The 15348-nt window shown below is 35.6% G+C and overlaps 1 protein-coding gene across 4 annotated transcripts in view; it reads right to left on the bottom strand.

Annotated features, from left to right (window-relative positions):
* TRIM36 (tripartite motif containing 36) overlaps positions 1 to 15348 on the bottom strand; it is a 54749-nt gene that overhangs the window by 8546 nt on the left and 30855 nt on the right. For all 4 annotated transcript variants that reach the window (XM_011971050.1, XM_011971052.1, XM_011971054.1 and 1 more), the window contains 5 exons: positions 11943 to 12268; positions 9383 to 9529; positions 6425 to 6520; positions 2517 to 2770; positions 2153 to 2277 (listed from right to left, as the gene is read on the bottom strand). In XM_011971050.1, coding sequence (XP_011826440.1) covers positions 2153 to 2277; positions 2517 to 2770; positions 6425 to 6520; positions 9383 to 9529; positions 11943 to 12268 — 948 coding nt within the window. The remainder of the gene's footprint in view (positions 1 to 2152; positions 2278 to 2516; positions 2771 to 6424; positions 6521 to 9382; positions 9530 to 11942; positions 12269 to 15348) is intronic.

Here is a 15348-nt window from a genome sequence, read left to right as displayed (position 1 = left end):
GGTGCCCGGCCTCTCAATGAATATTATATCATTTCTTTTCATATTTTATTCTGTAGAGTTGCAAAGCAAATTAATTTTTCTGAATACAATCATGATACATATTTTTGTAAGGAAATCAGAAACTAAAAAATACACATTAAAAGATTTTACTATAACCTTTTTTGTATAGATCCTGCCAGTATTTTCCCCCTCAATGGTATACTACTATGTATATCAACACTTAACTGTTGAGTTTTGGAAACAGGTTTCTGGTTTTTCACTAAAAATAAAATGATTAAAAGCTAAATCTTTGTTCATATGCATAGTCCTTTCTATAGAGCCAATTCCTAAGCTTAACTGCTGGAATCATATGCTAAGAACAATATGCTATAAAAGCTACACACACACTTTTATGTCAAATCACAGAGAAGGACATGAATAAGAATCAGAAGTCTCTCTCCTCTCCTTATTCCCCAATGGATAAGCATGTCTGTGTATGCTGCGTTTATACAACTGAACGTTATGCAGCCATAATGAGTTCTGGAAAGTTATCCTAGATACATTTTAAAATTTAAAAAAAAAGTTACAAAATAACACAAATAGTACACCCCCCTACCCCATATCCTTTTTCTTTCTTTTTTTGAAAGATAGCTTTCAAAAAAAAAAAATGCATGTAGCAAAAAGCGAGGGGAAGATCCATCAGCCAGAAGCTATGTGACTACTCTCCCATTCTCATCCATCTGTTTTGTTGCTATACAATGGTATAACCCAGGATCACCCACCCTCAACCTCACCTTTCCAGCAACCACTTTGGGATCCAGAGGGAGGGAGGACCTAGGACTCACAAGTAAGCAAAAATATATTTGTATATATATACTATTCAAGTATACATTTTGGAAACACAGTATAGTGTATGAAATACAAACAGCATTTCAAGTGACGACAAATATCTTTGAAAAAATAAGGTAGTCATAATAAATAAATATCAGATTCAGGTACAGATTTGAAAAAGGGGTTGCAGTTAATCCTTCAGAGTTTTAAACTTTTAACAAGACAAATTTCCTTTCATTAACATACAAATCTACAAATCTGTACCTATAAAGTAATCACACTATAAGCATATCTTTCTAAGGACTGTAATTGTTCACCATCACTAGAAGAGAAACCTTAGGGAGAGGAATGAGGTGAGCAGAAGAAAAACAGGCAAGGAAGACCTCCCTGCTAGGGAGTAGCAAAATAGAAACATAAGCAAGTGTTATGGGCTGAACTGCATCCTTCCCCAGTCCCCCAGACCCCACCCTCGCCCCTGGAAATTCACAAGTTGAAGTCCTAAACCCCAGTACATACCTCAGAATGTGACTGTATTTTAAAATACGGTCTTTAAAGAGGAAATTAAATTAAAATCAGGTCATTAGAATGGGCCCTACTCCAATATGACCAGTGTCCTTATAAAAAGAGAAGATTAGATTACACACAAACACAAAAAGAGGACCATGTGAAGACACAGGGAGAAGACAGCCATTTATCAACCAAGAGGAGAGGTTCAGAAGAAACCAACCCTGTCAACACCCTGATCTCCGACTTCTAGTCTCCAGAAATGTAAGAAAATGAATTTGTTTGAGCCACTCAGTCTATGGTACTTTTGTCACTGCAGCCCAAGCAAACTAATTACAGCAATGTAAACAGCCTGCAGATTCCATCCCTAGGCTTCTGTTCGAGAAAGTCACATACACTTGCCCCAAAAATTCTGACAAGGATGTGCAATACAGCATTGCTTTATAAAAGAGGAAAAAAATAGAAAAAAAGTATCTTAGTAGGAAAATGATTTATTTATTTATGAAATACTGTAAACAGTTAAAATATCACTTTAAATCAAAATTTCACATAACAAATATTTACGTTAATTTTCTAAAAAGGAATTTACAAAAAGAATACATACAACATAATGTTATTTATGCAATGTTTAAAAACACACAAACTAATGGAACACAGTTTTTGTGCATAAAAATACAGTTATAAAAACATAAATAGGATATGATTTCAGGATGCTACGATAGTCCTGGGCAAGTGATATGCTGCTTCATAATGTCAAATTTAAGAGAACTTGTGTTTTCTTCCACACTATATAAATTCAGACAAAAAGAATGAGGTTTTTGCCTTCATTAAGACTTACCACTAGAGAAAAAGGATAATTCTCCAAGAAGTTCTGTTTGTTTAGAGGTATTAACAACATAGTCTTCAAAAGAAGTCTGAGCTGCAGGTCTAAAGCTCTTCAAAGATTCTGTGGCTTTCTGTATTCTGCAGACAGATATTTTATACAAAAAATGATTCTTCAAGAAGGCAAATCAAACTAAATATCTGCAACATGATTAACAAAATAACACCCACACTTCATTCAAAATTAAAGTTAAGAATGAGGCAAGATGTACCTCACATTAACACAGCATTATGGACCACTCAGAGCTACAGTGAGAATACACAGCAGCATTTAATAAAATTGCTCAAGAGGTTCTGAAGTTAGAAGTAAAAGAGAATACCTGAGGTGGAGCTGCTTTGCTGTTTGCACAAAGCAGGACTGATCCGTCTCCTTTAGCACTTCTTGAGCATATCCCACAAGTCCATTGTTCTCTAGAAGTCCCTGGTACTCCTCCATTTGAGTCTGAAATTTGTCTAATCTTAGTTTCTTGGAGGAGTCAATTGCTTTCAAAACAGATGATTTCCTCTCTTCCAGAATTTCAAAGAGCTTTTCAAAATGTGTAATTGCTTCTTCTTTAGCCCTCTCTCCATTACACTACGAAAAAACAGTATCTCCATTACGCTAAGATAAAGCATTGCCTCTTCTGTTAAACCCAAATGGCTTTCCACAAAGTTCTACATAATTATATTTCATCTATGTGATGACATTATCAAAATTCAATAAAACCAACCTAGATATTATAAAGAAAAAAAGTTTTATCTGACTCTGAAATATTCAGAACAATATTTTGGCATCAAATACATTCAGCAAAGAACAAATGACAACTTTTATTCAGATTTACTTTGTAATTTTATAATACTGTACTTCCTTAAGCTTTTCGTCTCCAAAGTCCAGTATAGACAATTTAGTCAATTAAATAAGAGAACAATCTTTCAGTGGTATATAAAGGAATTTGAAGGAGAAATGAACTGATTTAACCAAAAACAGGAAGACACAAGTCCAGAGCTTTGAATTCATTTCAAATTCAGAAATGGTTTAACCCTTTCTACGCTACTCCAACTTTTTAAAAAGTTGTTTTTGTTTTTGTTTTTTTGAGATGGAGTCTCTCTCTGTCACCCAAGCTGGAGTGCAGTGGCGCGATCTCGGCTCACTGTAACCTCTGCCTCCCCGGTTCAAGTGATTCTCCCGCCTCAGCCTCCCAAGTAGCTGGGACTACAGGCACGTGCCACCATGCCCGGCTAATTTATTTTCATATTTTTAGTAGAGATGGGGTTTCGCAGTGTTAGCCAGGATGATCTCGATCTCCTGACCTCGTTTGTGATCAACCCTCCTTGGCCTCCCAAAGTGTTGGGATTACAGGCATGAGCCACCGCACCCGGCCTAAAAAAGTTTTTAGCCACAAAACTCTAAAATATGACATTCTTTACTAAGATATAAAAATAAAAGTATCCTCTTCACATTAATATAATTTAATTATAATTAAATCCTGACTTAGCTGTGTGACCATATGCTAATCATTTCACTTCTCTTTCTGTTTTTCTCTTCTGAAAACAGGGGATAAGAAAAACTATTTAGGTTTTTGTGAAGAGACTTTAAAAGGTTATTTACATAAAGTACATACCACAATGTCACATACTGTAAATAAACATTCATACAAACTGTCAGAAAATGATCCTAGTATTGGTTAAACATTCTGAATTCCTATAAAATCAGAGCTCATGATTTGAGAAGACTGGCAAAGCACTCCTAAGCAGTTATTATAACAGACTCACAGCAGCCAACAGAAAAAAGTCTTCGAGAACACTTTTTTTTTTTTTGAGACGGAATCTCGCTGTGTTGCCCAGGCCATAGCACAGTGGCGCGATCTCGGCTCACTGCAAGCTCCGCCTCCTGGGTTCACGCCATTCTCCTGCCTCAGCCTCCTGAGTAGCTGGGACTGCAGGCGCCTGCCACCATGCCCATTTAATTATTTTTTGCATTTTTAGTAGAGATGAGGTTTCACCGTGTTAGCTAGGATGGTCTGGATCTCCTGACCTCATGATCTGCCTGCCTCGGTCTCCCAAAGTGCTGGGATTACAGGTGTGAGCCACCACACCCGGCTTTTTTTTTTTTTTGAGACGGAGTCTCGCCCTGTTGCCCAGGCCAGAGTGCAATGGTGTGATCTCGGCTCACTGCAACCTCCGCCTCCCGGGTTCAAGCAATTCTCCTGCCTCAGCCTCCCGAGTAACTGGGATTACAGGCGCGCGCCACCATGCCTAGCTAATTTTTTTGTATCTTTAGTAGAGACAAGGTTTCACTATGTGAAACCTGTGGCCAGGCTGGTCTTGAACTCCTGACCTCGTGATCCACCTGCCTCGGCCTCCCAAAGTGCTGGGATTATAGGCGTTAGCCACTGCACCTGGCCAAGAACATTCTTAAAAGCTGATAATATATGGCAGAAGTGTACTGTGCATTTTCCAATGGCTTCCAGCCAACACCAACATAATGAAAGGAAATTTTTTCCAGATCTCCTGTTTCCTAACACTGAAAACCACATATTTTTAAAAGAGAGGGAGTAGAAGGTAGTGATATTTTGATAGTATTTCACTGACAAATCACAACATTAAACTCAGAAATATTATTATAGAGAGATTTTTTTCCAGCTAAGTATAATTACAGATAAAAAGACAGTATCACCACCATCACTGAGTAAAGGTCAAGAATGGAGGCAAGTTATCTACCATAAAAAAAATCCTTATTGATAAGCCTGCAGATACAGCTTAGGCAAATGATACAAAACAACTCAATAATGTCCCCACGATCACAAGGAATCAGTGTCTACATGAATACCTGACACCTAAGTTCTGCAATTTTTAACCTATTGATGACAAATCCCAAAACAGACTCTCGGTCTTTATTTCAGAAGTGAAGGGCAGCAGGACCGAGAGGACCAACAAACAAGGCTACTAATAAAATGACCAAAGATGCAACACTTGAAGCAAACTACTGAGGTGATCATCTGCTTTGTGTTGAGATAGTCTGTCATTTAATCCAACAAAAATATGAAAAAGAAAACCCCAAACTGCATGGAAAAACAACTGACAGGCAGTAAAGATCAGGAAAATAATATTAAAAACAAAAGCACTACTGGTAAGGGTGTTAATTTACATGATTTCTCAGTAATTTCACCCTATATTGGAAAAAAATTTCTTCAAGTAACAGAGTCATACTAGCTGGGATATTTTTTATATTGAATTACCAAAAATCAGGAGTAATGGCTCAACTTTGTTTCAAATGGAGAAGAAAACCAAGTGTACAACAAAGTCAATGAAGAATATCTGGACTTTTAAAATGACCCAACCCAATCCCCTTTTACTATATTTTTAAAATGTTATCTTTTCCAATTTTTTATTAAAACACAGTACACAAATGGAAAAATGTACATGTAAGTATAAAGACTAATGAATCTTTACCCACACACTCAATATAACCAGCATCCAACAGAAAATCCAGATTAGATAAAAGAACATTACAAGTATTCCAGAAGCCTCCATATAACCTTTCCAGACACTGATCCACCCCTCCTCAACTCTAACAACATCATCTAGTTTCACCTTTTTTGGTACTTTTTATAAATGTAATCACATGGTATGTATTCCTTTGTGTCTGGCACCTTCCTTTCAACATTATTGCAAGATTAATCGACACTGCTGTGTGCAGCTGCACATCATTCATTCTTATTGCTGTTTTTATTCTACTGTTAATGGGCATGTGGGTAGATCCCACTTTGTGACAACTACAAACGAGGCAGCCACCAACATTCTAATATATGTCTTTTGGGGAACATATATAGGGTATACACTCAGGAATACCTGAAATTTAAAATAAACCTGGTCTAATCTGCATATAGCACATTTTCCAAAAGTGATCTACTAATTTTAAAAAATATAATAAAAATAAGTAAAACCTATCAGTTCCCTTATATTACTATTACATATTTTTGAGATCTTGTTAGTTGCCACACAAATCGTCATTTTTCCCTCTGTGTTCCAGTATCATTTAATCACTAGCTTTATCACAGAAGTGACCGCACAACATTGTAATTCATTTTTTATATTTGTTTCCAGAGCCCCAGAAAAGCAGGGGTGAAATCTAACACAACTTTGTATTCCCAGCTCATATAATACTCTCAGGATTTTATGAACAAATGAGTGAATGCCTAGATAAAATAACAATAATTTAAAATATGTAAGATAGTTTATCACTTACCTCTGTTTCTTTCATTAACAAGTTTAGTTCAGATATTTGACTCTTCACTTGGCTTTCCTTACCAATAAGGTAATCAATATCCTTTGAAAGCTTTTCCTGTTGAAACACATTCATAACACAAATGGACAAAACGGGAGTTTAACAAAGACCTTGCAGAGTTTTTTTTTTTTTAATTACACAGGACTCATCCTCTTCTACAGCCTCTGATAAACAGATAATAAAATCAACTATGGCAATTATCATTATTAACCCAGAGTAAACAATTAATGGCCTTAGGCACAGAAGGCCAAAGGATGTATGAAATATTAGAATCAGTTGGAAAAAAAGAACAAGATAATAATGGTTAGTCAAAACTTCTGAATATAAAAATAATACATTTTTATTGTTTCATTGTCATTCCTAGAGCTCCTGCTCCTAAGGCTTCTAAGTAAATGGAAGAGCAGCAATTCAAATAGTTTTGTCTTCAGATTTTACAATTTACTCTCACAAACACCCACGTGCGCGCGCACACACACACACACACCTATACACAATAGGAATAGCAACAAAGAGCCTTCCAAAATAATATTCACAGTCCATCCCAGCCTATGAAATAATTACACAATAATGAAAATAGTTTTATAAAAACAGGCAATTTCCAGAGCTCATTGAGTGATCTGTCTGTAAGGCAGACATTTTGAAGTAAGTATAGTTTCTTTCCCATAGAAATGCCGTCATAGGTTTTGGTGAGATCCCTGGTCTTGCCCAGAAAACCTACTCTGAAATACACAAAAAACAAAACACAAAAGCCCCGAAACACCATGGGGTAAAAAGCTGTAACAGAAAAATGTATTCAGAGTCTAAATAAGAACAAGAACATCCAGAAAATGCCTTTCAAGCTGTAGCCCTTACAGGCCGATCTGAGCATTTCAGGCTCAGTTTCCACCAATGACTTGAAAGGAAAAGGGTGTTCAAGAAGAAGGCACTATTAAACACTAAACACTATTCCGCAGGCTGAGAGGTACTTCTTACCACCAAGCTGAAAGTAAAATGGCAATTCTGATAATACCATCCCTAACAGGCCCATGTGGAAATCAGAAGTACTAGGTGCAAGTGGTGGTACCCTTTTTAACTACGGTAGCAATGAGACAAATTTGGCCATTTAAATTTAAGTAAGGCTTAGTTCTATGATAGCAGCTTACATTAGAACTACAAGATAGGAAAAGGTAAGTTAATTGACTCAAAGAGGTAAGGACCAGAGAAGGATACAGGGCAGAATTCAGACGCATGATCTAAAAGCACTACACTCTCTGAGTTTTAATGCTCAAAGTATCTGGCCAACTACATGTTTATCTGAGAACAGCTTTTATCTGAGACAGCTCCAGTCTTAATAGTCCCCTCAAATATAGCCAGTTTGTTTTAAAAGACTAGATTAGTTTTGTCTCCAAAAAGTATATGCACCACACAAAAAATAGGCACTGAAGATTAAAATGTAAAAAGACAAGGCTACCACTAACTCCTTTAGATAAATTAGGACCCCAGTTCTTTAGGCACTAATCAGAGGCTAATTTCTCAGGGAATTCAAAACTGCTCAGAAGCTTTCCTCTGGATCGGTCGTTCTCAAACACCAGTGTATATCAGAGTCTCCTGAGGGCAAACTAAGAACCCTGAGGAGATGCAGCGGAGTCCAAGGAGGCCATACGTTGTAAGGCTTGTACCTAAGAAGAGACTGTTGTAAAGAGAAAGAACTCCAGAGACACAAACAGTCCCCCTTATATATTCAGCAGTCCTCATCAACTCTTGTGTGTGAGGAAACTGCCCAAGCCTAGGCAAAGAATTACCCTACAGGCCCTGAGGAAACAATGCCAGGAGCTTACACAAGGCTGGGAAGAGTGTCTGTTCCCCACCAGTCAGATTAAAAAAACAAACAAACAAACAACCAACCTCAAAATTCACAGGGCATTGAAAAAAGTAACCAAAGGCTTTTACTTCGATAGTCAGGTAACATTAGCCCTTAGAACCAAATGCTGTTCTGTCCTGCCTCACAAAGTAAGATCCAAACGTTTCCAAGTAACTTAATCACATACTCAAAGAAAACAGCATTTGTAGGAATACAAAAATATCCAATAACTGGCAGCCAATCAAAAATTAGCAGGCATGCAAGGTAGCAGAGGAATATAAACTCTAATTAAAAAAAAATCAATCAAAATTGACCTAGTGAAACAGATGAGAGAATTAGTAGGCAAGAACAATTATACAATTATACCTGTATTCCATATGTGCAGAGAAGATAGAGCACAACATAAATATAAAATGTAAAACAAAACAGTTTGCATATATGCAATTAGATAGAGGCAAAAAATGCATACACGTATTGTTAGAGAGGAAGGAAACAAAATGGGTAGTAGGTATACAGACGATTTCTTTTAAAAATATTGTTTAAAGGGAAAAAGAATAAAACAAAAAGTTTTCTACCACTGCCTGCTTTGCTGTTGATTATCAAATTTGAAAGTTTTAAACATCATCAATAAAGCTAACAGAAAGGAAGTAATTCAGTTTTAAATCGTAAAGGTGCCATCAGAATGAACAAAATACTAATTCTATAGGCAAGAAATAAGAATCAAGTGTCTTAAAACAGCCACAACCCTTTAAAGTATGTCAATCCTATGTAGACATCCATTATTATAGACACTGGGCTCATTTGGGTATCATGATGAAGTGTCCTTCATCCTTCTCTCTTCCCTCAGAATTCAGAGCTAATGCAATGTAGGTGACAATATATGCCAGGCCTTATCAGTACCACAAATAACTGTTCATCAGAAATACTAACAACCTAATATTAGTAGATCATTAAGTAACACTTTAACTCAGTTTAGTACAAAAAAGGTCATGTAACCACCATGATTTTAAAAATTAAAAGTTAAAGGCATAAAGTAAAGTTACGAAGAATCAAAATTCTGTTCCAAAAATAAGTCCTACCTTTAAGGTTTTGTAGGCACTGCTCATGGTGGTTACACGGTGGTTGGCATGATTACCACCCAACTTACACAGATGGCAAACTGGCCTCCGACATAATTCACAGTACATGTTTATTCTCTCTGTTTCATGTTCTGGGCACATTAAAATCTATTGAGTAAAGAATAAAAGTGTGATTAAGGATCTAGGTTTCAAGTAACCTGACAAACTACCAAAATACAAAGATTTCCTTTACAAAATCACTAAATAAAGCCATTTAAATGAATATGAATGTAAAAAGAAAAATGGTCGATACGTCGCATGAAAATTCTGTATATCGGAATTACTATTTTTCAATTTGAGAGTTCAAATGATTAATGTGTAGATGTTGTCTACAGCCATACCCCTCTGAATGTGCCCAATCTCTTCCTAATATGTAAATGTTATTTCTCCAAAACTTGTTCAGTTAGAGTTTCATTCCTATCAGATTCAAATGCAATGAACACTTAGCCAAGTTAGAAAGGCCATCTGACCACACTGATGAGGCAATTCTTAACTATCATTGTCAATATTTTTAATGAAGTACCATAACAATTTATGAGACTCATGGCCTCAGTAACAGAAATCTGTTACTAAAAGAGTCTCAGAAAACTTTATAAGCTTCTAGATGTGTTTCCTTTTACAAATTAATTACAAATGCACTGACCAAATTTGGAACTGTTTTTCTGATTTGTCTACCTTTTTACTCTGTAAACTATTATCGTAGAGGACTAAAAGCTATCTAATAAATAACATATGAAATTTTATGTAAAATAACTGTTTTCATTTGAAAGGGGAAAATCCTTTTAGTATGTTAATAAAATCAAAAGTTGTTAAAGATTCCAACAGATTACATTTTAAGCAACTGTAACTTGTCTGATAACTTATAGACATTTATTTATTTATTTACGAGACGGAGTCTCGCTCTGTCGCCCAGGCTGGAGTGCAATGGTGCGATCTCGGCTCACCGCAACCTCCGCTCACTGCAACCTTCACCTCCTGGGTTCAAGCAATTTTCCTGCCTCAGCCTCCCAAGTAGCTGGGATTACAGGCATGTGCCACCATGCCCAGCTAATTTTGTAACTTACATTTAAAAGGAACAAACAAAAAGTACAATATAGAAAGTCCTAATACCAATATATAGGCTCAGGAGAAAAACAATTGGAAAATGTTTCAAGTTTTTCAGCATGTCCAAGCTTCCACATCCCCAAAGCCATTACATTTAAAATAAAATAAAAAGTTTGTCTATCTGCAAGAAATGATCAAAAGAACTCAAAGTTATAGGCAAATATTCCATAGCAGTAAGGAACACCATTTTGGACACCGTTTTAGAATTTTACTATATTGAGTAGCACTAACTACTTGACAAATGAAATGTTTTTCAGTATAATCTATCTGTATTTCTTTTGGTCTTATCAATGTTTTATTATATTTGTAAACAGAAACTGTAAGGCTATACTTAAAATTTCCTTAAATCTTTAATTCACAAAGACCCAACCTTAATAAAAGTCATTTAATCAAAGGTTATTTCATGGTAGAAATCAATTTAATCATTTAAAAGAAACATTAAAACATCAGGTTGAAGTTACAAATTTTTAGAAATTGATGGCCTTGAGCATTTAAAATGAGGAACATAATAGAGGATTAAAAGCTATCTGATGAATCTACTGCCAGACTGACACAGTTTGAGAAAGGTCATTCAAAATGTGATAGCACAGATGGTTTTTGCCTTAATCTACCAATCCTTCACTATTTAATATAAGAAATAGCTCATAGTTTCAAAAAAACTTTTGAGTTTTTCCCATTTTTTATTACAAATTAAAGGTTTTACACTTAAGAATGCAAATAGATTTTCATACACAGGTTACTACGTTATAAGGAATAAGAACTTTGAAAAACTCAACCACAGGTTTTAAAAATCGATATAAATCAGAAAGAAGTGAAGATATCAAAAGATCAGTTTATTTCCAGGCACATAGCAGGGCAAACAATACATAAACTTCTTTTGAGCAATATTAAAAAAATTACTCAGAACGTTTAAGAAATGCAAATTCTACTTTAGATAACATATAACCATTATATCACAAGCTACAAGCTACAAAATATTAGGCTGTAGTTACTTTTATTCATTGTACAATTCTAGCTAACTAAAAACAAAAATACGTTTCGCAGTCAAACTTTTTAAGCAATTATGGATTTATCACACTAAAGCACAAAAAGGCTTTTTAACTTTAACCATTTCAATCTTAAAGAGTATATCTGAGATAACCTTTAATCAGAGTTATCATTACAAACATTCATTTATTGTAGTGTATCACACTGGATTATAATAGAATAAACCACAATATTGCCCTCTATTGGTGGGGATGTTTAGCCCCATAGTAACTCACTCCAGCCAACTAGGCCTTAAGTTCTCACACCTGCTTTAAAAGTTATTTCCTTTCTGTCAAGTTCTAGATTCAATATATTTATTTCATAACATTAAGTTACATAAACGTTTCACAACATTAAGTTAAAATAACACTCTAATAAAAACTTCACTTACCTTGGGTCTAAAGTTAGTAGTTGGACCAACATACTCATGTTGAGCTTTTATTGTACCCCAAGGATGATGAATTTTGAAGCATTCATTGCAGTAACTTGCACTACAGTCCATGCAGCTTTTTGTGGATTCCTGAGGTGGTGGTTTACAAAGGTCACACATAATGGCTGTGGCTGCCCTAGCTGCCTGCCGATATCTTTCCACAATAGTTTCCAAAGTGAAGTTTCGAAACAGACCATTGATTCCTCGTTCTCCAAGATCCACATCATGCTCACAGCCAGGGCAAGGAAAAATAGTTGTCCTCGGGGTCAATGAATTGCGCTTCCACCCTGTGTAATTAGTAAGTCTTTTTTTAGTTACAGCTGTAGGAAAATGATTAGAATGAAGGAAAGAGGAGTCGTGTCTTACAGACATATCTACAAATATATCACAAAAACAGTATCTGAAGTGGCTCCACATGAAATTTGTATTGTGAAAATGTTTTTAAAAATTTTTCCTTAGTATACAAAAGACAAGCCCAAGTTATTAGTTATCAAATCAAAAAGGAAAATATTCTATAGTAAACCCACATCAAACCCATATTAAATCATAAAGATAAAACATATAATACAATACTACATGGGGTCAAGATCTTTTAAAATTATATAATTAGCATTTATAGTTACTTTTATACACTATATCCAAAGGCATTGAAATGAACAGTCTTTGCTGACTGACAGGAAATGAGTCGATACATAAAAGAGCAGGGGTCCCTAGCACAAGGCCTATGAAGAGGTGCCAGGCAGATCCATGAACTATTAGAAATCTTTCATCTATATACATATGCATATTTTCTGGTAAAACCCCACAGCTTTTATCAGATTTCCAAAAGAGTATGTGACGTGACCCCAGAATTTTTAAAAACACTACAATAGAGGGTTTCCCACTGTAGTATTGTTTTATCTGGAAAAATTCAGTAGGGAAGATCATTAGTTAACCGAGTGCAATCTACAGAAGAGTGAAAAATGCATTCATAGACCTATAATTCAGTGATTTTTAAGAGGGACCAACCATTTAATATCTTCTTATGACCTGAAACAAAGAATCATTAAGATTACTTAATTCAGTAAGCCAAAAGTTGCCCCAAAAATACTGCCAATACTTTTACAACATATATAAAACAATGAATGACCTTAAACATCACACTTTTTAGTATTATTATCCCAATTTTAATAAATCAAGAAACCAGTGTATGACAGTCCTTACTCACTGGTTCACAGGACTCCAGGGTTGTCCATTTACCACAGGTGCATGCATACCATATTACCCCATTTGTAAATCTGTTCTTTTTTTTTTTTTAAGACGGAGTCTCACTCTGTCGCCCAGCCTGGAGTATGATCTCAGCTCACTGCAACTTCCGCCTCCCGGGTTCAAGCAATTCTCTGCCTCAGCCTCCTGAGTAGCTGGGATTACAGGCGCCCACCACCACGCCTGGCTAATTTTTATATTTTTAGTAGAGATGGCGTTTCACCATCTGGCCAGGCTGGTCTTGAACCCCTGACCTTGTGACCCACCCACCTCAGCCGCCCAAAGTGCTGGGATTACAGGCGTGAGCCACCGCGCCCGGCCGTAAATCTGTTCTTAAGAGTATGTAGTCTTACTTGCCCACAAAATAAGTCCCTTAACATAAACACAAACTTCTTAACCTACATTCTTTCATACTACCATGTAACCAATATCAAAAATGAATGGCTGAATTTGGTATACCACATAACTGTCATCACTCAAAAGAATGTCTTAAAAGATGTCTGACATGATATCAGTTCAGGTAAAATTTAGCAATCAGCCCACAATATTACTTATTGGAAGTGATGTTATAGCATGCTATATGGCACTGGGCCCCCAAATCTACTCATACAACAAACATGCAGAATATTTTAGTATCTTCATTTAAAGATATTTTAACCTTTACATTTTTAAACATTAATGCATACAAAAAAGCTGCCCAATAAAAATTTGAAAATCCTAAAATATATCCAGATAATAATTCTAAAAACATGCAATACAATCCAAAATCTTTCACACCACAGCAGGCATACAATGAAATAAGCAGCAAAGCTACTTTGAAATCACATGCCAATGAAAATTTCATTTAGGAAATAAAACAAGCCAAACAATTCTGGAAATGGTATGGTGCAGTGGTCAAGTTTAAAAAAATGGAAATTCATATTTAATTGCAGGTTTCCATACATGAACTAGGTGATGAAACTTTAGATAAATAGAAAACTGATATTAAAAATGTTAAAAAAATGAGTTATTTTTAGTTTTATGAAGATTATGACCAATTAAAGTAATGGGATAATGAAAAGTAAATAATGACAACAAAATCAAGCTTTAACATGTATGCTGGTGACACCCAGACTTGGGTCCTCAGAAATTTGAAAACAAAAACAAAAACAAAAAAGTTTCATCCCTTTTCTGTATACCTCTGCTAATGTATTTTTACAGTAAAAAAAAGTGTGAAACACTAAACTTCTTAAATCAGACATTATATTAAGACATGTAATTTTTCACAACTCATTCAAATAGATACCTTGGTTATCTTTCTGAACTGATCTTGAAAGCTCTCAAATATTTCTTACAAATGCTAAAGAACTTTTATTTCATCTGTCTTATACTTCTTTCATTGTGTTCATAAAAACAAACAGTAGATGTTCAGAGCAATAAACAAAATGAGAATCTTAGGATATTCTGGGAAGTAAACCTAATGAAAAAATCAAGGCAATGGAACTAAGAACAAAATGGAAGCGTCAACTTTCTACTTTCCATGGCTGTGCTATCTGATACAGTAGCCATTAGGTACATGTGACTTTTAAAATTTAATTAAAATTAAATAAAATTTAATATTCACTTATTTGGTTACCATAGCCATATTTAAAATTCTCAAGAGACACATGTAGCTAATGGCTACCATATTATATGATACAGGGTTGAACATTTCCATTATAATAGGAAGTTATATTGCATAGTATTGCTCAATTGCATTAGACAATGAAAAAGAAAAATAGAGGGATCATTGCAAACTAGATTGAAGGACTATAACTAGAGGAAGGACTAGATTGCAGCTCTGACAGAGCAGCATGTGGAGGCTAGCATTGTGAAATTTTGCTCCAGAATGACTACAAAAATAAACTAGGAAAGCTGAGAGGACCCACAGAGCCCCTGAAGGAAGCAGATTGCTCCTACAGGACCTGGGAGACACCCTAAATACTGCAAGGGCCCAGACTGTGAAAGTGGGAAAGGGAGATTGTGTGCCCCCAAACACACCTCCACTGGGGAAACTGAAGGCCTGGATAACGGGAGAAGATTTTGACCTTACCTGGAGCTGAGTCAATTTAGAGAGCTGAGTGAAATACAAGGGTAGAGGAAG

This window comes from Mandrillus leucophaeus, unplaced genomic scaffold, assembly GCF_000951045.1.
Source record: "Mandrillus leucophaeus isolate KB7577 unplaced genomic scaffold, Mleu.le_1.0 Scaffold983, whole genome shotgun sequence".
NCBI lineage: Eukaryota > Metazoa > Chordata > Mammalia > Primates > Cercopithecidae > Mandrillus > Mandrillus leucophaeus.
Note: the sequence above shows the minus strand (reverse complement) of the source record. Positions and strands in the feature narration are given on the sequence as shown.